The sequence below is a fragment of the Cervus canadensis genome, chromosome 25, assembly GCF_019320065.1.
Source record: "Cervus canadensis isolate Bull #8, Minnesota chromosome 25, ASM1932006v1, whole genome shotgun sequence".
Classification (NCBI taxonomy): Eukaryota; Metazoa; Chordata; class Mammalia; order Artiodactyla; family Cervidae; genus Cervus; species Cervus canadensis.
In genome coordinates, this window is record NC_057410.1 from 2,126,871 (window position 1) to 2,153,518 (window position 26,648).

The following is a 26,648-nucleotide window of genomic DNA, read 5'->3' on the forward strand; positions in this document are numbered from 1 at the left end:
TAGCCAGGACATGGAAGCAACCTAGATGCCCATCAGCAGACGAATGGATAAGGAAGCTGTGGTACATATACACCATGGAATATTACTCAGCCATTAAAAAGAATACATTTGAACCAGTTCTGAAGAGATGAATGAAACTGGAGCCCATTATACAGAGTGAAGTAAGCCAGAAAGATAAAGACCATTACAGTATACTAACACATATATATGGAATTTAGAAAGATGGTAACGATAACCCTATATGCAAAACAGAAAAAGAGACACAGATGTATAGAACAGACTTTTGGAGTCTGTGGGAGAAGGCGAGGGTGGGATGATCTGAGAGAACAGCATCGAAACATGTATATTATCTAGGGTGAAACAGATCACCAGCCCAGGTTGGATGCATGAGACAAGTGCTCAGACCTGGTGCACTGGGAAGACCCAGAGGGATCGGGTAGAGAGGGAGGTGGGAGGGGGGATCGGGATGGGGAATACATGTAAATCCATGGCTGATTCATGTCAATGTATGGCAAAAACCACTACAATATTGTAAAGTAATTAACCTCCAACTAATAAAAATAAATGAAAAAAAATCACTCTTGAATCCTGAATTTCTCTAATCTTGATGAATTGATCTCTGGTCCTGCCCCACAACTTGAAATCTCCCTTTAACATCACCTTGTGGATTCCTTTTTCTCTTTTGTGTGGATACTCTCTTTCATGGATTTCATACCTTTCTCTCTTTTGACTAATTTATTTGTCTTGATGTAATAAATCCCCTCCTAACTTTCTGAAGAACAATGCATGGAATATCTGTATTTTGAATTGCGTGTCTGAAATTGTCTTTATCCTGGACTCATAGTTAGATCACAGTTTGGCTGTGTGTATTAATAGAATTCTAGGTTGGAAACAATTTCCTTCAAAATCTTGAAGCCATTCTTTACTGTCTTCTGTCTTACAGAGGTTTGATACGCCAAATGCTATTCTGATTCTTGATCTTGTATGCAACTTGTCCTTTTTCTCTGGAAGCTCTTAGAATTGTTTGCCTGTGTCCAGTGTTCTGAAATTCTATGAGGAAGGATTTGGTGTGGGTTTGCTATCAGTGTGCCCTTCCAATTTAGAGACTTTCTTCATTTCAGGATAACACAATACTTTAGAATAATTTTGGTGATTATTTCTTCCCTTCTCTGTCCTTTTTGTGAAACCCTCACTATTCAGAGAGGCTCCCCCGGTGGCTCGGTGGAAAAGAACCCACCTGTGACGCAGGAGACCCAGGTTCCATCTCTGGGTCGGGAAGATCCCCTGGACGAGGGAATGGCAACCCGCTCTAGTATTCTTGCCTGGAGAATTCCTTGGACAGAGGAGCTGACTGGGCTGTGGTCCATGGGGGTCGCAAAGAGTTGGATATGACTGAAACAACTGAGCACGCACGTACGCACTATTCAGATGCTGGGCCTGCTGGACTGATCCTTGACTTTTTATTAATCTTCTCCTAAAGTAGGACAAATTTCATCTTCTTTCTTTCTTTCAAAGACTTATTTATTTATGGCTGCACTGGGTCTTCACTTTTGCATGCATGGCCTTTCTCTAGTTGTGGAGAGAGGGATCTCCATTGTGATGCTCAGGCTTCTCACTGGAGTGGCTTCTCCTGTTGCAGACCCCAGGGTCTAGAGCGATGGATCAGGAGTTGCGGCGCACAGGCTTAGTTGCTCTGAGGCTTGTGGGATCTTCCCGGATCAGGGATTGAAGCTGTGTCTCCTGCATTGGCAGGCAGATTCCCAACCATTAATTTTCAACTTTATCCTCTAGTCTTTCTATTGAATTTCTATTGAATTTTTATTTTTATTGATTTTTATTTCCAAGAGCTCTTTTTTCTTGTCTGAATAGTAACTGCTTTTAAAAATTGCTTCCTTAAAAAAAATAGCTTCCTGTAGTAAATTTTTTAAGTCAAAAATTTTATTTCTAAAATATAATCCAATGACTTCATGATCTTTCATGAAGAAACATACCACCAATTCTCTAAAGGATAAAGAAAATTGAACCTGTCTATAACTACATATCTTGCCCGGATAGTCACAGAATATTTCATTCAATAATCAAAGAAAGTGATTTTTCCAATGTGGAGTCAAGAGTTCTATATTACAGTTCAAACTCTTTAAAATTAAAATACATAATATACTGCAATATAACACAAGATTTGTAGGAGGGGTGAGCAAGATAGTAGTTCAGTTTCCTTTTTGTAAATAAGGTGAGTTGGTCTATTTAATTTATAATCTTTATTGCACTTAATACCTGAAAATTCTAATTTAGGGCTCAGATTTTGGCCTTATCTTCCAAAATAGCAACCAAATTTAAAAAAAAAATGCAGTAATTCTTCTACTTTAGCTTATTATATATTAAAAACTCAAAAGACCAAAAATTCTATAATACATATTACCAATGAACAAAAATCTAAAAAGTTTATGGTAATCCATCACATAGAATTACCTTGCAATATTTTTGTTTAAAGTAGACTTTTTAAATACAGTACTTACATATTTCTTTCATACATTCATACTTGCCTTGGCAATTTCACATCTATAAAAATCTTATAATCATTCTTTAATAAATACAGAAGAATAAAAACACCTATGAAATTTGGACAAACAACATTAGCACTAAGTATAACCCATCCAGATTCTTAGTTTAACTCATTCAATTACTACAAAGATCTTTATAGAGTTGAATCTAATACTGTATATTGTATATCACTGCCCTCTGATGGCATCACTAATATATAATTTTAAATTAAGCAAGCAAAAGAAAAACTTTATTATAATGTAAAACAGAGTATGTCAATTTATAAGCTACAGAGGTAGCTTATAAAGTTTAATGTTTTCTAGAAATATTAATTTCTTAGTAAGTTCTAAAAATTTACAGTGTTCCTTCATATAAGCCCTTTCAAATAATTTTTCAAGATTTTCCTTGATGATCAGTTCAAAGGGCACTGAATCTCTAAGTTTAAGCAAAAATCTTCACATATAATGAAATAATGAGATATAAGGTTAAGCGGCAAATTAAAAATAGCAAGATCACTTCATATAAAGGAGGGAAAATACAAGTGCAAATTTGAATATTTGAGATGTATGTAAAGTTTTTCCATGCAATATATAAATATATATTCACAGTTTAGGTCCATGTTCTAACTACTGAAAAATGGCAAATCACCCACTGTCTGCAGAAGAGCACATGTAGGGAAAATAAGTATTTAATGCAAGGTCTGGCCATTTTCCAAGACTGACAATCAAAAGCATTTTCAATATTCAGTTTTGAAAAAGCACTGCACTTAAGAGCACTAAAATCAAAGTCTGAATCTTCATTTATTCAAAGAGAAGAGATTAAATTGAGGATGTCCACTTGATTGCAGGTACAGTTACTGGCAGTGGACTCTTACACTCATGCTTTATAAAACTGTCCGTCTAAGTCCACTTTCTGGTGGGGGTTCAGATGTAGCCATTTCTTTTTCTATTTTTCCCTTTTTCTTTCTCTTTTCTTCCACAAACTGAACATTCAGAATACTCCGAGATGCAGCCTCCTTCTGTCTCCTCTCTGCATCCTCTGCAGGCTTTGCTCTTTTCTCTTCCAGGTCCGGCGAGGGAGGCGCGGCCTCCGTGGGACAGGGAAAACACCCCCCCACGGGGATCGCGGTTGGGGGTCCCCTCCTCGGCCCGCCCAAACCAGGCGGTGAGAACTGCGCGATCAAACGCGGGTCCCAGGTCTGCGGTGCTCGCTCCGCCCTGCTTCTGCTATAATTTTATGCACACAATATATTATTTCTCTGAGGCTCTTACTGATGGGTTTTTGTTTGTTTGAATTAATTTTCGGTTGCTTTTTCTCCCTTGCAATTTGTTTCCTCTGAGTTGCTGTTTTTCTTCTTCTTCTTGCTTGTTTTGTTTTCTTCTTTGTATATTAAAGACATTCCTTAAATGTTTTATGATCCTTGGCTGTCCGCTTATATTTCGGAGTGAGGCTATCAAAAAGCTGATTGGAAAGATTGTGTGTCGGCTAGGGCGCGAGGGCTTCCCCGGTGGCTCGGACAGAGAAGAATCTGCCTGCAGTGCAGGATTCTCGGCCAAGGACTTAAATGTAGGATTAACTCATCTTATTTCTTTAAGAGAACCCTGAGGAAAATATCTTTGGGATTTCTCTGTTGGGCGGGACAGGGTCTGCAGATAAGTTTTTCCAAAGATATAGTCATGCTCTTGTTTGTGTTTGTTTAGGAATCAGTTTCTCAGGATTGCTTAATCAGTTCCCATTCCTCCATTTGCTTTCTAGCTTCTGAAACGTTGCTGCTGTCTCCTTTCCCTTTTGTTCTTACGTGGCCTGGAGGACAATGCCTACGTTTGTTACTCGCAGCTCTCTAGCTCCCAGTTTTCAACTGTAAGTTCCCATTATTTCTTTAGGATAATTTTTATTGGAAGACAACTGCAGGATCGTCCAGGAAGGTTTTGACACAAATTACCAGATCACCCTAAAGTTGTCTGTATATATGAAAAGAGGAATGCTACTATACAATAATTGTTTTGCAACAAGTATTAAGTAGCTTTCAAGAGTATTGTGTGCACGCACCCATCCACCTCAAACATCCGCTTGGCGGCGGCCAGACACAATACAAAAGATGACTTAAAAGCAATCAGAAATGCGTACAACAGCTGGGCTAGAACCGAAAAAAACCCATAACTGCTTCACGGGGCCCGGCGTGTAGACCGCGCCTCCCTGGAACTGGGAGAGGGGAGGAGGGGGTCGGATATCATTGGTGATTGGTTGGCCTCTTCAACCAATCACGCGTAGCGAGTGATTTCGCTAATTGTCATGATAGACCTCCTCGTGGGCTTTAGAGCTACGTTGACAAATGGGAATAGGGCACGTGGGAGGGACAGAAAGTTTGGCCAATAAGACCTTGCGGCGTTAGGGGCGGGATGAGGCCGCCGCCAGGTTTAGGGCGGAAGGAGTTGTTCTGGATTAGAAGGGGAACGAAAGATGGCGGCGGAAACGCTGCTGTCCAGTCTGTTGGGGCTGCTACTTCTGGGGCTCCTGTTACCCGCAAGTCTGACCGGCGGGGTCGGGAGCCTGAACCTGGAGGAGCTGAGTGAGATGCGTTATGGGATCGAGATACTGCCGTTGCCTGTCATGGGAGGCCAGGTGAGGAGGCGTAGAGGGGCGAGGGTCCTGGGCAGAAAGGGAAGGAGGAGAAGGTGGAGGAAGAAGGGCCGCTGTGGAGTCTGTGGCGGAAGCCTGAGGAGAATCGGGGAGAGTAAGCAGCGGCTTTAAGAGGACGCCTGAGGATCGTAGTCAAAGACCCATTCCCTCGGGGCCATGGGCTGGGAGGGGTGGGGCTTCCCTCTGTCAACCTCAGGTCCCAGTTCCTTACTGAAACGCCCAGACTCCTCCCCGTGAAGAAGTGGGCGTGCCGTCTCCCCTCACCCGCCGAGCACCGCTGGACGGGCGGCTCGCTCTGCCTGGACTGGACGCTTCCCCATTGTGTGAAGAGGGATCTCGTGGTCCTCCCTGATCCCCAACCTCTCTTTGCTTCCCTGTCCCCCGACCCCCACTTCTTTCCCAGAGCCAGGCTTCGGACGTGGTGATTGTCTCCTCTAAGTACAAGCAGCGCTATGAATGTCGCCTGCCAGCTGGAGCTATTCACTTCCAGCGTGAGAGGGAGGAGGAGGCACCTGCTTACCAAGGGCCTGGGATCCCTGAGTTGTTGAGCCCGATGAAAGATGCGCCCTGCCTGCTGAAGGTGGAAGGAACTGGGATAGAGGGAAGGGGCATGGAAACGAGTTATCTGTTTGGGAACTAGTTATCTATCCACAGTGTGTCTGTGAATGAGGGGTATCTGTAGGAGTTAAGAAGGCCATTGAAGGAGCAGGCCTATTGTACAGACAGGAAAGAAAGAATGCTGTAACCAGTGATGATGCTTTGCTGATTATAAAGGAGTGTTAGAAAATCTCAGAATAAAGATTAAACCAATACTGAGGTGCTTAAAGAGGGCCAGGCTGGGGCAGTTGGGGTACTCCCCTAGAGAAACTTTCCTGGTTAAGTCACCCCTTTCCTGTCACTCTCTGCCCAGTGTCCTGTTTTATTTTCATCATGGCACTTCTCATGATCTGAAATTATTAACTGAATTATCAGGTGATTTATTTTTGGTCTGAGTCCTAGTACTAGAACGTAAGTCTGTGAAATCAGAATTTAAAAGAGAATGTATCTTGTTCACAGCTGTATCCACAGTAGCTAAAACAGTACAAGGAAGTTCAATTAATACTTTGATATTCCATGTTTCCCTGGTCTGAGTGCTTCAAGGATATCATGATTTCTTATCTTTATGGACAACAAAGAAGGATTAAAAAAAATACTTACAAAGAAAAAAAATTTAAAAAAAAATTTAGAAAGAGAAGAGTAGTAAACCAACTAGGCTATAGAGGTCTCCAAGTTACAGAAGATAGACAGCCCTCATCACCAAGAATCTGGAGGATTAAGAATAAGGGGGAGATGAGAAGTAAATCAGTGGTTATGTGTTTTGGGGCCAGGAGAGATTTCGGCTCCAAGAAAAGATGTCTGCACTCCATCCCCCTGACTGATCTTTTTTCTTTTACTGTCAGACCAAGGACTGGTGGACATATGAATTCTGTTATGGTCGCCACATCCAGCAGTACCATATGGAAGGTGAGTTCCACCTATGTTTTCCCTAAGCCCTCAGAAACCTGTCACGGAAGGTGACCTGCCTCCCGGTGCCCTTCCCTCCCAGTCCTCTGAGAACAGGATAACCGTGCTTCACTGTGCTCTCCCTTGCAGACTCAGAGATCAAAGGTGAAGTCCTCTATCTCGGCTACTACCAATCGGCCTTCGACTGGGATGATGAAACAGCAAAGGTGGCGGGAGTGTGGGACCGGGAAAGAAAGGGGTCTGGGCTGCAGATGAGAGCCCTGTCGAGAAGGGGAGGGTGAGGGTTAGCTGACGTGATTCTCTGGGCTTCGTCTTAGGAGAGAGTGCTCTTTTTTTTCCTCCTTGCTGTCTTTCTCACACCCCTCCCTCATGCCTGATGTCCTCCCCAGGCCTCCAAGCAGCATCGCCTGAAACGCTACCACAGCCAGACCTATGGCAATGGGTCCAAGTGCGACCTCAACGGGAGGCCCCGGGAGGCCGAGGTTCGGGTGAGTCTTGGGAGAGGGATGTTGACACTCCGACAGAGAGAACTCCGAGTCTACGGGAAGAGCGCAGGGCGGTGCGGTACAGGCAAGAGTGCCTCTACCAGGCTCTAGACCCTCAGTTTAAGACTCATATTTCCAGCTTTGCGTCCCTGCCTCCATTTTCACAGGCATTTCTGTTTTTTTTTTAAATTGGTGTATAGTTGCTTTACAGTGTTGTGTTAGGTTCTGCTCTCCGACAACATGAATCAGCTGTATGTGTACATATATGCCCCCACTCTGGAGCCTCCCGTGTCCCTGCCCCCACGTCCCACTCCTCTAGATGATCACATAGCCCCGAACTGAGCTCCTTGCGCTATGCGGGAGCTTCCCACTAGCTACCTGTTTACACATGGAAATGTATACATGTCAATGCTACTCTGTTAATTCATCCCACCTACTCCTTACCCCACTGTGCCCAGAAGTCCAGTCTCTATGTCTGCATCTCTATTCCTGCCCTGCAAATAGGTTCATCAGTACCATTTTTCTAGATTCCATATTTACACATTAATATATGATATTTGTTTTTCTCTTTCTGACTTCAATGTATATGACAGAATCTAGGTTCATCCACATCACTACAAATGACCCAGTTTTGTTCCTTTTTATGGCTAATGTTCCATTGTATATATGTACCACATCTTCTTTATATTTTCTTCTGTTGATGAACGTTTAAGTTGCTTCCATGTCCTGGCTATTGTAAGTAGTGCTGCTCTGAACACTGGGGTACATATGTCTTTTTGAATTATGGTTTTCTTAGGGTGTATACCCCGTGGTGGGATTGCTGCATCATATGGTAGTTTTAGTTTTTTAAGGAAGCTCTGTACTGTTCTCCGGGCTTCCCAGGTGGCGCTAGTGGTAAAGAGCCTGTCTGTCGATGAAGGAGCTGTAAGAGACTTGGATTCCATCCCTGGGTTGGGACGATCCCCTGGAGGAGGACGTGGCAACCCAGTCCAGTATTCTTGCCTGGAGAATTCCATAGATAGAGGAGCCTGGTGGGCTACAGTCCATGGGGTCACAAAGAGTCAGACAGGACTGAGTGACTGAGCACACACGCATACTGTTCTCCATGGTGGCTGTATGGGTTCCATTCCCACCAACAGCCGCACTTTGATCTGTGCGTCTCCCTTCTGTCGCCTCAGCTGCACGCCTGCGTTTCCTTACTGACTCCTCCTTCTTCACTTTGTCCTCCTTTCTTCACTTACCGTCTGCAGTGAGGTCGTGCTGGTGTCGGTATTGGGCTCCGCTCTGGAGATGCAGGGGTGGGCAGACAGGCAGCCCCTACCCTCATGGACTGCAGGCGGGAGAGGAAGGCAGAGGTTAAAGAATCACAAAGATGAGCCTGTGATTACAAGCTGGGAAGTGATGGAAAGGAAAGGAATCAGAGTCAATAACAAAGCTCCTTCATTCTGCTTCTGCATTCCTCTCATAGCTGTGCTCTTCTTTCCTGTGCTTCATGCCTTCATCTCTCACCTGCATCACCTCCAGCAGCCTCTTAACAAAGTTTCCTGATACCATGGTACTTAAAGGAATTCAGGCAGGCAGCTGTCTGGTAGGCCAAGTTCCTCAGGTGATTCTAATGTGTATTCACAAACATATACACCTGTAGAGAGCCAGGACACAACAGTTCTCTTTATGTAATACAGATTTGCACATGCAGTTGTGTGGTGGTAAGTGTGGGACACGAGGATCGCCCAGCTAGGGTGGGGTGGTGGAGGGGGAGCCCAGGTGTGATGTCTGCCAATATCCATGGTATAAACATCCCCCTGTGGACAAATGCATGCTATCACTGTAACGTCGATCATTGTGCAACATTCCTGAAAACTGACCAGTCGGCTCTTGTGAACTGGCCTGAGTGGGCTCTGACACCACTCTGAGCAAGTGTTACTTCTCTACCGAGTTCTGGAAAGCCTTCAACAATTCTGCCTGGCACAAATGATAAGATCCAAATACTTCAGAGCAGACTGGGGTGGTAGCAGCAGAGGTGGGAAGCAGCCAGATTCTGGATAGATTTTGAGGATAGCACCAATAAGATTTGTTGAAGGATTGGATGTGACAGGGAGTCTACAATGATTCCAGGGCCTTTAGCTTGAGCAGCTGGAAAAATGGAATTGTCATTTAGTTAAGTGGGAGGTAACGGGTGTGGAGGAGGAAAGTAGGCTGGTGTGGACACATGAAGGTCAAAATGCCTAGTAGATATCCTAGTGGTAATGGTCAGTTGGTAGTTGGCTCTCTAACTCTGGAATTCCAGGACAGGGTCTGGGTTAGAGATATAAAATCTTACTGCATTTCTGTCCCACGGCTCTTCTTCCTGCCCTTTGATTTTTTGTTGTTGTTGTTTGTTTTTTTAAAACTTTGTTTATTTGGCTGCACTGGATCTTAGTTGGGGCATGTGGGATCTAGTTTTCCCAACCAGGGATTGAACCCAGGCCCCCAGCACTGGGAGCAGAGTCTTGTGACTGGACCACCAGGGAAGTCCCTCTTCCTGTCTTTTGAACCATTGAGTCTATTTCCCCTGCCTAGAGATCTCTGAATGGCTGTCCCCATCCTCTGATTCAGATTACATATCCCTGTGACACCTCCACAGGGAGACCTGACGTGGGCCCACAGACACACACCCTTTTGCCTTCATCTTGGTAAACACCTATGGAGTTTTATATTCTTCAAAGCATGTGTTGTTTCCTGAAATTAGCTTTATTTTTGGGGTTTAATTTCTTTGTCTGTCCCCACTAGAATAAGCTCCAGGAAGTCAGGGACAATATCTGACTGTCTTATTTTCTGCTGTATCCTCAGCGTCTTCCACAGTGCCTGGCACCAAGTAGATGCCCAGAGGTTATTCACTGAATGAATGGAATGAATGATGAGCCATTTAAAATGTCGCTTTATTTTTTGTGACCTTTCTTGGCTAGCCCGGAACGTTCACCGTGTTGTTTCAGAGCTTCATGTATCAGCACATCCGCGTCCACACATATCCACATCTTAGCCTGTTTGGGCTGCTATAACAAACTGCCACAGGCTAGGTAGCTTATAAACAACAGAAATTTATTTCTCACAGTTCTGGAAGCTGGAAGTCTCAGATTGGGGTGCCAGTGAGGTTGGGTGAGGACCCTCTTCCAGTCACAGACTTCTTGTATCCTCACAAAGGAGCTCTGTGGGGTCTCTTTCATATGAGCATTAATCCCATTCATGAGGGCTCCATCCTCATGACCTAAGCATCTGACAGGACCCTCTCCTGATACCATCACAGTGGGCATTAGGATTTCAACCTACAAATTTTAGGGAGACACAGACATTCAGACGACAGCAATCCACAGCACCCACACACATACATAATCTATTATAACACTTACTTCATTGTAGTCTCTGTATTTCTTTACTTGTTCGTATGTTCAGTAACACTGAGAACTGAGGGCAAAGACTTCACTTTCCTCATGGCTGCTGACAGGACGCCCTGCGCCCAGCACTGTGGTGGAAACTGGAGAGGAAATGCTGACTGAGAGCCCTGGTCCTGCCGGCAGGAGACACACTGCACAAACAGCCTCGGCACGTGGGCGCACCCTCTGATGGGGGCGGTGTTTTTACAGGGGAGCACACAATGAAAGAACTAACCCAGGTCCAGGGGAGACCGCTGGGGAAGGGGACCTGTGGACTGGCAGTAGAAGGATGAGGAGTTCGTCCAGCCGCCGCAGAGGAGTGGGAAGGAGAGGGTGTTCCAGGTGGAAGATACATTGAGTTCAAAAGGCTTGGAGACGGCCGGGATGGATAGCTGTGCATGGTGACCGGAGGGACCTATGGGAGGTGAGGCTGGGCAGTCGCTAGGGGACAAGTCTCACGTCACGCGAAGCTCTGCAGCTGTGTGCAGGAGTTTGGACAAGCTGAGAAATGAGGGGAAACCAATGAAGTATTGGGTTGGCCAAAAAGTTTATTCAGGTTTTCCCATAAACTGTCCTAGGAAAAACCCGAATGAACTTTCTGCCAGCCTGATCTTTTGAGCAGATGCTGACAAATTCAGTGCTGGTTTTGAAGGCTTGCTCTGGCTCAGTTCAGTTCAGTCGCTCAGTCGTGTCCGACTCTTAGCGACCCCATGAACCGCAGCACGCCAGGCCTCCCTGTCCATCACCAACTCCCAGAGTCCACCCAAACCCACGTCCATCAAGTTGGTGATGCCATCCAGCCATCTCATCCTCTGTTGTCCCCTTCTCCTCCTGCCCTCAATCTTTCCCAGCATCAGGGTCTTTTCAAATGAGTTAGCTCTTCGCATTAGGTGGCCAAACTACTGGAGTTTGAGCTTCAACATCAGTCCTTCCAATGAACACCCAGGACTGATCTCCTTTAGGATGGACTGGTTGGATCTCCTTAAAGTCCAAGGGACTCTCAAGAGTCTTCTCCAACACCACAGTTCAAAAGCATCAGTTCTTCAGTGCTCAGCTTTCTTTATAGTCCAACTCTCACATCCATACATGACCACTGGAAAAACCATAGACTTGACTAGACGGACCTTTGTTGGCAAAGTAATGTCTCTGCTTTTTAATATGCTGTCTAGGTTGGTCATAACTTTCCTACCAAGGAGTAAGTGTCTTTTAATTTCATGGCTGCAATCACCATCTGCAGTCATTTTGGAGCCCCCAAAAATAAAGTCTGACACTGTATCCCCATCTATTTGCCATGCAGTGATGGGACCAGATGCCATGATCTTAGTTTTCTGAATGTTGAGCTTTAAGCCAACCTTTTCACTCTCCTCTTTCACTTTCATCAAGAGGTTCTTAAGTTCTTCTTCACTTTCTGCCATAAGGGTGGTGTCATCTGCATATCTGAGGTTATCGATATTTCTTCCAGCAATCTTGATTCCAGCTTGTGCTTCTTCCAGCCCAGCGTTTCTCATGATGTACTCTGCATATAAGTTAAATAAGCAGGGTGACAATATACAGCCTTGACATACTCCTTTTCCTATTTGGAACCAGTCTGTTGTTCCATGTCCAGTTCAAACTGTTGCTTCCTGACCTGCATACAGATTTCTCAAGAGGCAGGTCAGGTGGTCTGGTATTCCCTTCTCTTTCAGAATTTTCCACAGTTTATTGCAATCCACACAGTCGAAGGCTTTGGCATAGTCAATAAAGCAGAAGTAGATGTTTTTCTGGAACTCTCTTGCTTTTTCGATGATCCATCGGATGTTGGCAATTTGCTCTCTGGTTCCTCTGCCTTTTCTAAAACCAGCTTGAACATCTGGAATTTCATGGTTCACATACTGTTGAAGCCTGGCTTGGAGAATTTTGAGTATTACTTTACTAGTGTGTGAGATGAGTGCAATTGTGCAGTGGTTTGAGCATTCTTTGGCATTGCCTTTCTTTGGGATTGGAATGAAAACTGACCTTTCCCAGTCCTGTGGCCACTGCTGAGTTTTCCAAATTTGCTGACATATTGAGTGCAGCACGTTCACAGCATCATCTTTCAGGATTTGAAATAGCTCAACTGGAATTCCATCTCCTCCACTAGCTTTGTTCATGGTGATGCTTTCTAAGGCCCACTTGACTTCACATTCCAGGATGTCTGGCTCTAAGTGAGTGTGAGTGATCATATCATCATGATTATCTGGGTCATGAAGATCTTTTTTTTGTGTGTGTGTGTGTAATAAAGTTTTATTAAAGTATAAAGGAGATAGAGAAAGCTTCTGACATAGGCATCAGAAGGGGGCAAAAGAGTACCCCCTTTGCTAGTGTTAGCAATGGAGTTATATACTCTCCAATGAATCCAAAGAATGTCTGGAGGTTGTAAAGACCTCACGAAGATCTTTTTTGTACAGTTCTTCTGTGTATTCTTGCCACCTCTTCTTAATATCTTCTGCTTCTGTTAAGTCCATACCATTTCTGTCCTTTATTGTGCCCACCTTTGCATGAAATGTTTCCTTGGTATCTGTGATTTTCTTGAAGAGATCTCTAGTCTTTCCCATTCTGTTGTTTTCCTCTATTTCTTTGCATTGATTGCTGAGGAAGGCTTTCTTATCTCTCCTTGCTATTCTTTGGAACTCTGCATTCAAATGGGTATATCTTTCCTTTTCTCCTTTGCTTTTGGCTTCTCTTCTTTTCACAGCTATTTGTAAGGCCTCCTCAGACAGCCATTTTGCTTTTTTGCATTTCTTTTTCTTGGGGATAGTCTTGATTCCTGTCTCCTGTACAGTGTCATGGATCTCCATCCATAGTTCATCAGGCACTCTGTCTATCAGATCTAGCCCCTTAAATCTATTTCTCACTTCCACTATGTAATCATAAGGGATTTGATTTAGGTCATACCTGAATGGTCTAGTGGTTTTCCCCACTTTCTTCAATTTAAATCTGAATTTGGCAATAAGGAGTTCATGATCTGAGCCACAGTCAGCTCCTGGTCTTGTTTTTGCTGACTGTATAGAGCTTCTCCATCTTTGGCTGCAAAGCATATAATCAGTCTGATTTCGGTCTTGACCATCTGGTGATGTCCATGTGTAGAGTCTTCTCTTGTGTTGTTGGAAGAGGGTGTTTGCCATGACCAGTGTGTTCTCTTGGCAGAACTCTATTAGCCTTTGCCCTGCTTCATTCTGTACTCCAAGGCCAAATTTACCTGTTACTCCAGGTGTTTCTTGACTTCCTACTGTTGCATTCCAGCCCCCTATATGAAAAGGACATTCTTTTTGGGTGTTAGTTCTAGAAGGTCTTGTAGGTCTTCATAGAACCATTCAACTTCAGCTTCTTCAGTGTTACTGGTCAGGGCATAGGCTTGGATTACCGTGATATTGAATGGTTTACCTTGGAAACGAACAGAGATCATTCTGTTGTTTTTGAGATCACATCCAAGTACTGCATTTTGGACTCTTTTGTTGACCATGATGGCCACTCCATTTCTTCTAAGGGATTCCTGCCCACAGTAGTAGATATAATGGTCATCTGAGTTAAATTCCCCTGTTCCAGTCCATCTTAGTTCGCTGATTCCTACAATGTTGACGTTCTCTGGCTGGAGCGAAGCAAATGATTGGGAGACCAGTGAGGAGGTGGTCGTGGTGATCCAGGTGAGAAAACAAAGGTGACCCAGGGATGAAGACGTTTAAATTATTGGAGAGATTCAAGGGGCAAAGTTAACGGAGTGAGATTCCCAGGTCTCTGGCTTGAACAACTGGATAGATGGTGGTTTCCGTTCCCAAGATGGGTATAGTGGGAAGAGCAGTAGGTTTGGTAAAGGAAAATGTTGGTTTTGGTTTTGAATAGGATGATTTTAGTGGCTGTAGGCATCCATGTAGATATATGAGGGGGCTGTGGGATCTCTGGGTTCACAGCTCAGGAGAGAGATCTAAATTGAACCCAGAGTGCTCGGGTCCATCAACCTACTGGTTATAATTGGAGCTGTGGTATGGATAAAATCCCACCCAAGAGACAGGATATTGTGAGAAAAGTGGGACAGAGCCCAAGGAAGCCATCAGTGAAAGCCTGGGCAGAAGGGGTCTCTGCCAAGAAGAAGGGGCTAGAAAGGAGGCTGTGCTGACACAGAACCTAGGGAGGACGTGTCTCGAGAAGGAACTGGCCCGTGGTGTTGGCTGCGTCTGAACCTTCAAGGAAATGGAGAATTAAAAACTGCTTGTGAGCGATCATAGGAATTGTTATTTTAATAAAAGCAACACAGAAACATGGAAATAAAAATTCGGATGATGGGGATGGGAAAATTGTTAAGTCCTCTGTTCCCAGCCTCCCCTGACCAGTCCTTGGTCGGACTCAGTGCCAGAGGTCGTTGGAGGTTTCCTGCAGAGCAGTTTCCGTGGGCTGGTGAAGCTGAGCTGTTGAGGACCGTGGTGAGGAAGTGGAAGTCTTTGAAGAAGTCTGGATTTGAAGGGGACGGCTGTGGGCTTGGGAGGGTGGGACTTGGTGCTTGTCATTTCACATGTTAAGGTAGGAGCAGGTTTACATACTGGGTGGACTTAGTAGAAAGGAGGGTAGGCTGAAGTACAAGAGAAGGAATGAGAACAGAGTGTGGGCAGGGCTGGGATCTGAGTAGGGAACTGTTACTGTAACTAGAACACAAAGACAGCATATTTTCTGGGGAGTCTGGAGGTTTTGGTGGCAGAAAATTGATGGTATTCCTATCTGGCTGCTTCTCATTTTCAGCTTTTGATGGGCCCCCAAGTTAATAGCTTTAGTGACTCAGTGAATCCCCGACTCCAGGGCCGGCCTGGTGATGTTCCATCTTCCAGATGCCTCCTTGGTGTGAGCAGTATGCACAGAGTTTGGTAAAAGTGTATTTTCTATGGAGTTTGGGAACAGTGGGTTAGCCATCTGGAATTAAATAAATTTGGATCCCTGTCTCCATTCTTATATTAAATAGGATTTCAGAGAGATCTAAGATTTTTTTCCACTAAAATGTTTAATTATGAAACATTTCAGACATACAGGAAATAATGTCATAGACAAGTTAAACAGATGTTTAACATTTTGCCATATTTGCTTCGGATCTGTTTTCTTTCTTTTTTTTTTTTAAATAAAAGGAATAAAAAAAAAAAGAATAATAAAAAAAAAAAAGAATAAAAAAAAAAAATAAAAAAAAAAAAAAAAAAAGGAATAAAACACTAATGATATAGTTAAAGCCCGCCATCTCATTTCTTCGTCTTGTCTCCAGAAACCGCCAGAACCGTCTCTGTGGTTGCTTGTACTGTTACTAGCGCTGCGCACGTCCAGGCCATACGGATAGCTTTGTGTTTTAAAGTTGTGCGTCAGCATAGTTCTGCTTTTCCACCAATGGAGGCATTTACCGTTCTGTGGCATGACGTGGAGATCCAGTTCAGTGGTTTTAATGGCTGCATCGTGTTTCATTAGTTGCTTATCCGTCGTCTATTGAGGAGCAGTCAGGTTTCAGCTCTGCTGCTCTGACACAGTGCTGGCATGTAGACCACACTGGGAATGGGAAGAGTTTCTCCAGGGAAATACCTGCTAGAAGCACCGGGTTATGGGGAATGCAGATATTATTGGTGAATTTGGTGCATTGCCCATTTTTTCAGTGTCTTTTAAACATAAAGGCATTCTTCCTTTATTTTTAATTATTGTTTTTTAGGTTATAGTAACACAGACATTAAAAGTTTCCATTTTAACAATTTTTAAGTGTGCAATGCAGTAGCAGTAAGCACATCGACATTGTTGAATAACTGTTACCACTGAGTACTATTTCATTAACATCTTCCTTTTGTTGTTGTTTTTCTTCACTAAGCTGTGTCTGACTCTTTGTGACCCCATGGACTGCAGCATGCCAAGCTTCTCTGTCTTCCACTGTCTCCCAGAATTTGCTCAAATTCATGTCCATTGAGTCGGTGTTGCCGTCCAACCACTTCATTCTCTGTCGCCCACTTCTGCCCTCAATCTTTCTCAGCATCAGGGTCTTTTCCAATGAGTCAGCTCTTCTCATCAGGTGGCCAGAGTATTGGAGCTTCAGTTTCAGCAACAGTCATTCCAGTGAATATTCAGGGTTGATTTCCTTTAGGACTGACTGGTTTGATCTCCTTGCACTCCAAGAGATTCTCAAGAGTCTTCTCCAACACCACAATTCGGAAGCATCGATTCTTTGGCGTTGAGCCTTCTTTGTGGTCCAACTCTCACATCCACACACGACCGCTGGAAAAACCATAGCTTTGACTATCCAGGCCTTTGTTGGCAAAGTGATGTCTCTGCTTTTTAAGACACTGTCTAGGTCTGTCATAGTTTTTCTTCCAAGGAGCAAACGTCTTTTAATTTCATGGCTTCAGTCACTGTCTGCAGTGATTTTGGAGCCCAGGAAAGTAAAGTCTGTCACTGCTTCCATTTTCTCCCCCATCTGTTTGCCATGAAGTGATGGGACTGGATGCCATGGTCTGAGTGTTTTTTAATGTTGAGTTTCAAGCCAGCTTTTGCACTGTCCTATTTCACCCTCACTTCCTGTCCACTTTCTGCTGTTAGAGTGGTGTCATCTGCATATCTGACGTTGTTGGTATTTCTCCCAGCAATCTTGATTCTAGCTTATGATTCATCCAACCCAGCATTTTGCATGATGCACTCTGCATATAAGTTAAATAAGCAAGGTGACAATATACAGCCTTGTACTCCTTTCCCAATTAAGACCCAGCCAGTTGTTCTATGTCTGGTTCTAACTATTGCTTCTTGACCCACATATAGGTTTCTCAGGAGACAGGTAAGGTGGTCTGGTATTCCCATCTCTTTAAGAGTTTTCCACAGTTTAAAAAAAAAAAAAAAGTTTTCCACAGTTTGTTGTGATCCATGCAGTGAAAGGCTTTAGTGTAGTCATTGAAGCAGAAGCAGATATTTTTATGGAACTCCCTTGCTTTCTCCATGACCCAGCAAATGTTGGCGATTTGATCTCTGGTTCCCCTGCCTCTTCAAAACCCAGCTTATGCTTCTGTAAATTCTTGGTTCACATACTGCTGAAGCCTAGATTGAAGGATTTTGAGCATATGCTAGCATATGAAATGAGCACAATTGTATGGTAATTAGAACATTCTTTGGCATTGCCCTTCTTTAGGATTGGATGAAAATTGACCTTTTCCAGTCCTGTGGCCTCTGCTGAGTTTTCCAAATTTGCTGACATACTGAGTGCAGCACTTCAGCAGCATCATCTTTTAGGATTTGAAATGCTCAACTGAAATGCTGTCACCTCCACTGGCTTTGTTCATAGTGATGCTTCCTAAGGCCCTCTTGACTTCACAGTCTGGGATGTCTGGCTCTATCGTGGTTATCCAGATCATTAAGATCTTTTTTATATAGTTCTTCTGTGTATTCTTGCCACCTCTTCTTAATCTCTTCTGCTTGTATTAGGTCCTTGCCATTTTTGTCTTTTATTGTGCCTGTCCTTGCATAAAGTGTTCCCTTGATATCTCCAGTTTTCTTGACAAGATCGCTGGTCTTTCCCGTTCAGTTGTTTTCCTCTGTTTCTTTGCACTGTTCATTTAAGAAGGCCTTCTTATGTTTCCTTGCTACTCTCTGCAAGTCTGCATTCAGTTCACTTCAGTTCAGTCGCTCAGTCGTGTCCGACTCTTCGCCACCCCATGGACTGCAGCACGCCAGGCTTCCCTGTCCATCACCAACTCCTGGAGTTTACCCAAACCCGTGTCTATTGAGTCGGTGATGCCATCCAACCATCTCATCCTCTGTCACCCCCTTCTCCTCCTGCCTTCAACCTTTCCCAGCATCAGGGTCTTTTCAAATAAGTCAGTTCTTTGCATCAGGTGGCCAAAGTATTGGAGTTTCAGCTTCAGCATCAGTCCTTCCAATGAATGCTCAGGACTGATCTCCTTCAGGATGGACTGGTTGGATCTCCTTGCAGTCCAAGGGACTCTCAAGAATCTTCTCCAACACCACAGTTCAAAAGCATCAATTCTTCAGCACTCAGCTTTCTTTATAGTCCAACTCTCACATCCATACATGACTACTGGAACAACCATAGCCTTGATTAGATGGACCTTTGTTGGCAAAGTAATGTCTCTGCTTTTTAATGTGCTGTCTAGGTTGGTCATAACTTTCCTTCCAAGGAGTAAGCATCTTTTAATTTCATGGCTACAATTACCATCTGCAGTGATTTTTGAAGCCCCAAAAAATAAAGTCTGACACTATTTCCACTGTTTCCCCATCTATTTGCCATGAAGTGATGGAACCAGATGCCATGATCTTAGTTTTCTGAATGTTGAGCTTTAAGCCAACCTTTTCACTCTCCTCTTTCACTTTCATCAAGAGGGTTTTTAGTTCCTCTTCACTTTCTGCCATAAGGGTGGAGTCATCTGCATATCTTAGGTTATTGATATTTCTCCCAGCAATCTTGATTCCAGTTTGTCCTTTATCCAGCCCACCATTTCTCATGAAATACTCTGCATATAAGTTAAATAAGCAGGATGATAATATACAACCTTGACATACTCCTTTTCCTATTTGGAACCAGTCTGTTGTTCCATGTCCAGTTCTAACTGTTGCTTCCTGACCTACATACAGATTTCTCAAGAGGCAGGTCAGGTGGTCTGGTATTTCCTTCTCTTGAAGAATTTTCCACAGTTTGTTGTGATCCACACAGTCAAAGGCTTTGGCATAGTCAATAAAGCAGAAATAGATGTTTTTCTGGAACTCTCTTGCTTTTTCTATGATCCATTGGATGTTGGCAATTTGCTCTCTGGTTCCTCTGCCTTTTCTAAAACCAGCTTGAACATCTGGAAGTTCACAGTTCATGTATTGTTGAAGCCTGGCTTGGAGAATTTTGAGCATTACTAGTGCGTGAGATGAGTGCAATTGTGCAGTAGTTTGAGCATTCTTTGGGTTTGGAATGAAAACTGACCTTTTCCAGTCCTGTGGCCACTGCTGAGTTTTCCAAGTTTGCTGACATATTGAATGCAGCACTTACACAGCATCATCTTTCAGGATTTGAAATAGCTCAACTGGAATTCCATCACCTCCAGTAGCTTTGTTCGTGGTGATGCTTCCTAAGGCCTTCTTGACTTCACATTCCAGGATGTCTGGCTTTAGGTGAGTGATCACAGCATCGTGGTTATCTGGGTCATGAAGATCTTTTTTTGTACAGTTCTTCTGAGTATTCTTATCACCTCTTCTTAATATCTTTTGCTTCTGTTAGGTCCGTACCGTTTCTGTCCTTTATTGTGCCCACCTTTGCTTGAAATATTCTTATCTCTAATTTTCTTGGAGAGATCTCTAGTCTTTCCCATTCTCTTGTTTTCCTCTATTTCTTTGCACTGATCATCAAGGAAGGCTTTCTTCCTCGCCTTGCTATTCTTTGGAACTCTGCATTCACATGGGAATATCTTTCCTTCTCTCCTTTGTTTTCCGCTTCTCTTCTTTTCACAGCTGTTTGCCTGCATCCAGTTGGGTGTAAGTTTCCCTTCTCCCTTGCCTTTTCCCCCTTCTTTCCTCGGCGGTTTGTGAAGCCTCCTCAGACACCACTCCCCTTCCTGCATTTCTTTTTCTCGGGATGGTTTTGGTCACCACTCCTGTACAGTGTTGCAAACCCCGTCCATACTTCTTCAGGCTCTTATCAGGTGTAATTTCTTGAATCTATTTGTCACTTCCACTGTAAAATCACAAGGGATTTGATTTAGGTCATACCTGAATGGCTTAGAGGTTTTCCCTACTTTCTTCAGTTTAAGCCTGAATTTTGCAATAAGGAGCTCATGATATGAGCCACAGTCAGCTCCAGATTTTGTTTTTGCTGACTGTATAGAGAGCTTCTCCGTCTTTGGCTGCAAAGAACATAATCAGTCTGATTTCAGTATTGACCATCTGGCGATGTCCATGTGTAGAGTCTTGTGTTGTTGGAAAAGGGTATTTGCTGTGCCCAGCATGTTCTCTTGACAAAACTCTGTTAGCTTTAACCCTGCTACACCTTGTACTCCAAAGCCAAACTTGCCTGTTATTCCAGGTATCTCTTAACTTCCTTTTGCATTCCAATCCCCTATGATGAAAAAGACATCTTTTTTGGTGTTGGTTCTAGAAGGTGTTGGGTCTTCTTAGAACCAGTTGACTTCAGCTTTTTTTGCGTCATTGGTTAGTGCATTGGCTTGAATTACTGTGATGTTGAATGGTTTGCCTTGGAAATGAACCGAGATTATTCTGTTGTTTTTAAGACCACACCCAAGTACTGCACTTCAGACTCTTGTTGATTATGAGGACTACTCCAGTTCTTCTAAGAATTCCTCCCCACAGTAGTTAGTAGATACAGTGGTCATCTGTATCATCAGAATTAAATTCTTCCATTCCTGCCCATATTAGTTCACTGATGCCTAAGACATCAATGCTCAATTTTGCTGTCTCCTGCTAGACCACATCCAGTTTACCTTGATTCATGGACCTAACATTCCAGATTCCTATGCACTATTGTTCTTTACAGCGTCAGATTTGACTCTCACCACCAGACACATCCACAGCTGAGCGTCATTCCCACTTTGGCCCAGCTGCTTCCTTCTTCTGAAGCTACTGCTCATTGCCCTCTGCTCTGCCCCAGTAGCGTACTGGACACCTGGGGGAGGGCTCATCTTCCGGTGTTGTATCTTTCTGCCTTTTCATCCTGTCCATGAGGTTCTCCAGGCAAGAATACTGGAACGAGTTGCCGTTTCCTTCTCTAGCGGAGCACATTTTGTCAGAACTCTCACTATGACCTGTGCCCTTGGGGGGCCCTGTGTGGATCGGCTCGTGGCGTGTCCAGGTTACAGAGGCCCCTTCGCCACGACAAGGCAGTGATCCATGCAGGGGAACATCTGCATTATTTTATCATTTATTTCCTTCTTCTTCCTTTAAGTTCTGTTCTCTTTCTGACTTCTTGGATTTTTTTCACACTTAGAAAATTTCATATTTAATTTTTGGATAGGTATGAATTTTCATAGCTCTAATATAGAAATGCTTTACAAAGTGTACGGAGAAAAGTCTTAACACACTTTCCCCTCATCACTCTGTTTCTATCCCCATAGAAAGGTAACCATTGTTAGCTTCTTTTCTACACTCAGAGATATTTTTTTTGCTCTAATTTTTTAAAAATTTTAAAAAATTAATTGGAATATAATTGCTTTACAGTGTTAATTTCTGCTGTGAAGCAGAGCGAATCAGCTATATATGTGTATATATCCCCTCCCTCTTAAGCCGCCCTCCAAACCCCCCCAAAATTTTTAATTGAAGTATAGTTGATTATGAATTATGTAAATTACAGTGTACAGTATAATGATTCACAATTTTTAAAGGTTATACTCCATTTATAGTTATTATAAAATATTGGCTCTGTTCCCTGTGTTGTTCAGTACACCCTTGTGGTTTATTTTATACGTTATAGTTTGTACCTCTTAATCCTCTGCCCCTATATTGCTCTGCCGCTTTCATCACCCCACTGATAACCACCAGTTTGTTCTCTGTGTCTGTGATTTGACATTAAGTTATTTATCGATTTTCCAATGTTAAACCAATTTTGCTTTCCTGAGATGCATCTAGTTTTAAAAATATCTTTTTAAAAATACTATTAGTTATTTATTTCTGGATGCACTGGGTCTTTGTTGCTGCATGCTGGCTCTTCTCTAGTTTCGAGGAGTCGGGCGACTCTCTAGTCGTGGAGCACAGGCCCAGTTGCCCCAGGGCAGGTGGAATCTTCTCGGACCAGGACTCAAACCCCTGTCCCTGTGTTGGTGGGTGGATTCTCAACCACTGGACCACCAGGGAAGTTCACATGTATTATCTTTGAGTATCCTTTTTTTATCTTGTTGGACTCAGTTTGTGATGTTTTTAAGGATCTTGTAAATATCTCCTAAGAGAGACTGACCTTAGTTTTTCCTTCCAGTACTGTCCTTATCATGCTTTAGACAAGGTTAAGCTAGCTTCAAAAAATCAGTTTAAAAATGTTCACTTTTACTATATTCTGAAGATTGTGTAAGACTGTAATTTTTTATTCTTACATGTTTGCTTGAATTCACCTGGAAAATCATCTTGGTCTAGGTTTTCTTTGTAGGAAGATTTTTACTTATGATTCATTTATTTTACTAGTTTTAGGAATATTCAAAGTTTTTTTATTTCTACTTGGGTCAGTTTTAGTGTATTTTCTAGGAATCTGTCTAGTTTGTCTCATTTTTCCGATTTCTTGGTATAAAGTTGCCTATTTCCTTCTGTTCTCATCTCTGTCACTTCAGTTCAGTTCAGTCGCTCAGTCGCTCAGTCATGTCCAACTCTTTGCGACCCCATGAACCGCAGCATGCCAGGCCTCCCTGTCCATCACCAGCTCCCAGAGTCCACCCAAACCCTTGTCCACTGAGTTGGTGATGCCATCCAACCATCTCATCCTCTGTCACCCCCTTCTCCTCCTGCCCTCAATCTTTCCCAGCATCAGGGTCTTTTCAAATAAGTCAGTTCTTTGCATCAGGTGGCCAAAGTATTGGAGTTTCAGCTTCAGCATCAGTTCCTCCAATGAACACCCAGGGCTGATCTCCTTTAGGATGGACTGGTTGGATCTCCTTGCAGTCCAAGGGACTCTCAAGAATCTTCTCCAACACCACAGTTCAAAAGCATCAATTCTTCGGCACTCACCTTTCTTTATAGTTCAACTCTCACATCCATACATGACTGCTGGAAAAACCATAGCCTTGATTAGATGGACCTTTGTTGGCAAAGTAATGTCTCTGCTTTTTAATATGCTGTCTAGGTTGGTCATAACTTTCCTTCCAAGGAGTAAGTGTCTTTTAATTTCATGGCTGCAGTCACCATCTGCAGTGATTTTGGAGCCCCCCAAAATGAAGTCAGCCAATGTTTTCACTGTTTCCCCATCTATTTGCCATGAAGTGACGGGACTGGATGCCATGATCTTAGTTTTCTGAATGTTGAGCTTTAAGCCAACTTTTTCATTCTCCTCTTTCACTTTCACCAAGAGGCTCTTTAGTTCCTCTTCACTTTCTGCCATAAGGGTGGTGTCATCTGCATATCTGAGGTTATTGATATTTCTCCCGGCAATCTTGATTCCAGCTTGTGCCTCATCCTGCCCAGCGTTTCTCATGATGTACTCTGCATATAAGTTAAATAAGCAGGGTGACAATATACAGCCTTGACATACTCCTTTTTCTATTTAGAACCAATCTGTTGTTCCATGTCCAGTTCTAACTGTTGTAGCATCAGTAATTAGGTTCCTTTTTTCAGGTTATTCCTTTTGCATGTAATTCCGTCCTCAGAGTACATCAGAGAATTCACATAGGTGTAAAATCCTAAAAATGCAGTGGGGGGTGGAAGACCTGCTCCCCAGAAGTCACATCTTAGTGCACACCAGAGAATTCACACAGGAGAGAAGCCCTGTGAGTGTAGTGAATGTGGGAAGGCTTTTACCCAAAATTCAGCTCTTGGAGTACACCTGAGAATTCACACAGAGGAGAGACCTTACGAATGTATGAATGTGGAAATCCTTTGTCCATAAAACAGCTATTAGAGTATATCACACCAGAATGCATACTTAGGGAGAACCCTGGAGCGTAATGAGTTTGAAAAATGCTAAAGGAAGTATGGGGCTTCCCAAGTGGCTCAGTGGTAAAGAATCCAGCTGCCAAGCAGGAGATGCAGATTCAGTCCCTGGGTGGGGAAGATCCCCTGGAAATGGAAATGGCAGAATCCCATGGACAGAGGAGCCTGGCAGGCAACAGTCCATAGGGTCTCAAAGAGTTGGACATGACTGAGTGACTAACAGCAGCAACAGGTTTTGTTACTGGTCAGTCTCGGGAGGCTGGTCAGTTTTATTAGACTTTTCCAAGAACTAATTTCAGCTCCGTTGAGCTTCTGTATCATATTTGTTTTCCATTGTATTTATTTCCAGGCTAATCATTCTTTTCCTTCCTTCTACTTTTTTCAGCTTTAATTTGCTTTCCTCCCCCTAATTTCTTGAGTACTTAACGCATTTCCAGCTTTTCCTCTTTTACATCTCTTATAAATTTCTCTCCAGTTACTACTCCAAATATGTTACAGTTTTATGAGGCTATTTTAAGTTTTTTAATCTAATTTTCAAATTGATAATACTCTCCCATAACTCAAAACCCAGAAAGTATAAAGGTGTGCGATAAAAGTTTCCCCTCCCAAACTTAGCTGCCACCTGCTCATTTCCCATCACGCCCTCCCCAGCACCCAGTAACCCTGCTCGTATCATTCTGTAGCCTTCCAGCCTTTCTTGTGTGTTTAAAAGCAGTTGTGAATAGAGATTTTTATTTCCTGTTCCCCCTTTTTTTTAAACATACAATGTAAAAATTCTTTGTACCACCTTATTTTTATACATCTTGACAATAATTCTTAGCGATCTTTCAGGGGCAGTACATCTAGAACTTTATTCTTTGTTTTCATGTTTCCATAATATTCCATCGTATGAATGTTCTATCATTTTGTCACCGTCACTGTATGCTTAAACTCATTTCCCTCCTACTTTTTGTCATTACAGAAGATAATTCTATTATACATTTGTGTACGTGTAACTATATCTTGAAAGTATAATTGCTGGGTGCAGGTGATATATATTTAAAGATTGTCTGTAAAAACTTTCTGTTACAGAAAATGAGAAACATAAAAACAGAATTGTCCAGTGACTTCCCTGTGTATCATCTGGCTTCAGCCAATATGGCTAGTCTCGTTTCATCTATCCCCTTGCCACCTCCATGCACTATACTTTGACTCCCAGCTTATTTGAAAGCAGATTGCAGGCATCATCTCATTTCATCCTTAAATATTTCTGTGTTATCCCTAAAAGACTAGAGCTCTTTTAAAAATACAACCACAGTACTATATCACACTAAAAAAATTAACCATCATTTCTTATCACCAAATAGTCAATCATTTCAAGTTTCCCTGATTATCTTACATATATAGATATATCTCATAGTTACGTAGACTTTCATGGTTATACCATTAAATTTGAGTCCTTTCAAATTTGGTGAGACGGGTACAGTACAGTGTATGTCAGTGTCTATGAATGGTTCTTTGTGTTTGAAAAGAACATGTCCTCTACTGGGAGGCACGATGTTTTCTGTATGTCTTTTAGGTCATGCTGTTCAAATCTTTTGTATCCTTACTGATCTGTCTCCCACTATAATTATGGATTTGTCTGTTTTTACTTATTATTCTTTCAATTTATTCGTCATTATTCTGTCAGCTGTTGCTTTTTGTATCTTGGGGCTACATATCAATTGATTCAGCAAATGTTTATTAAGTGCTTCTATGTGCCAGGAACTGTTCTAGTTGCTAGACATATTTCAACAGAACACGAGACAAAAATGCCTCGTCTCTTTGGGAGCGACAGACAAGGAAGATAAAGAATTACAGACAATTTGAATTATTATCCCTCATAAATTGAATGTTTTCACATTATGAATTGACCTCTATATTAGTAATTTTTTTATTTTAAGTCTCCGGTGTGATAACACAGCGGTAATGGCTTTCAGTGAGTTATGTTTACTGATTTTTTTCATCCTTTTGTTTTTGCATTTTCTATATTCTTATGTTTTAAGTGTGTCTCCAAATAGCACGTACTTGTATTTAAAACATTTTTAGCCATTTATATATGTGTGTGCGTATATATTTGGACTTGTGTCTAACATTTTATTTTATGCTTTCCTTTGTCCCACTTTTTGTGTCCTTCCTTGCTTTTGGTTTATCTTAATGATGACACTTGTCTCTCATCTCAGTGGGAAGTTTTGCTCTCTTTATTTTCTAAAATCACACATTTATGGAGATATCAGTCACCGAGCACACAATTCAGGGTGTATCTCAGTGGTTTTTTCATGTATTCAGAGGTGTGCCGCCATCAGCACAGTCAGTTGTAGACCATTGTCATCGCCCTGGAAGAAATCCTCTGCCCCTGAGCAGCTACTTTCTATTCCACCTCCACTCCCCACCCCATCCACCGCTCCAGACCACCTCTCCTCTTTCACCCTGTAGATGGGATGTGTATAATGTGTGA

General features: G+C 42.8%; 2 protein-coding genes across 3 annotated transcripts in view; one reads left to right on the forward strand and one right to left on the reverse strand.

The window, feature by feature from the left end:
• Positions 1–3,424: 3,424 nt before the first annotated feature.
• On the reverse strand, positions 3,425–4,607 carry LOC122427808 (small VCP/p97-interacting protein-like). Its single transcript, XM_043447514.1, has 2 exons — positions 4,591–4,607; positions 3,425–3,767 (listed from the first exon to the last, which is right to left on the reverse strand). The coding sequence occupies exons 1-2, from the start codon at positions 4,605–4,607 to the stop codon at positions 3,425–3,427; spliced, it is 360 nt and encodes a 119-aa protein (XP_043303449.1).
• A 361-nt stretch (positions 4,608–4,968) lies between these two features.
• The window catches only part of OS9 (OS9 endoplasmic reticulum lectin), a 33,184-nt gene continuing 11,504 nt past the window's right edge, over positions 4,969–26,648 (forward strand). For both annotated transcript variants that reach the window (XM_043446732.1, XM_043446733.1), the window contains exons 1-5: positions 4,969–5,163; positions 5,585–5,761; positions 6,621–6,684; positions 6,814–6,890; positions 7,074–7,172. In XM_043446732.1, coding sequence (XP_043302667.1) covers positions 5,002–5,163; positions 5,585–5,761; positions 6,621–6,684; positions 6,814–6,890; positions 7,074–7,172 — 579 coding nt within the window. In that variant the 5' untranslated portion in view covers positions 4,969–5,001. The remainder of the gene's footprint in view (positions 5,164–5,584; positions 5,762–6,620; positions 6,685–6,813; positions 6,891–7,073; positions 7,173–26,648) is intronic.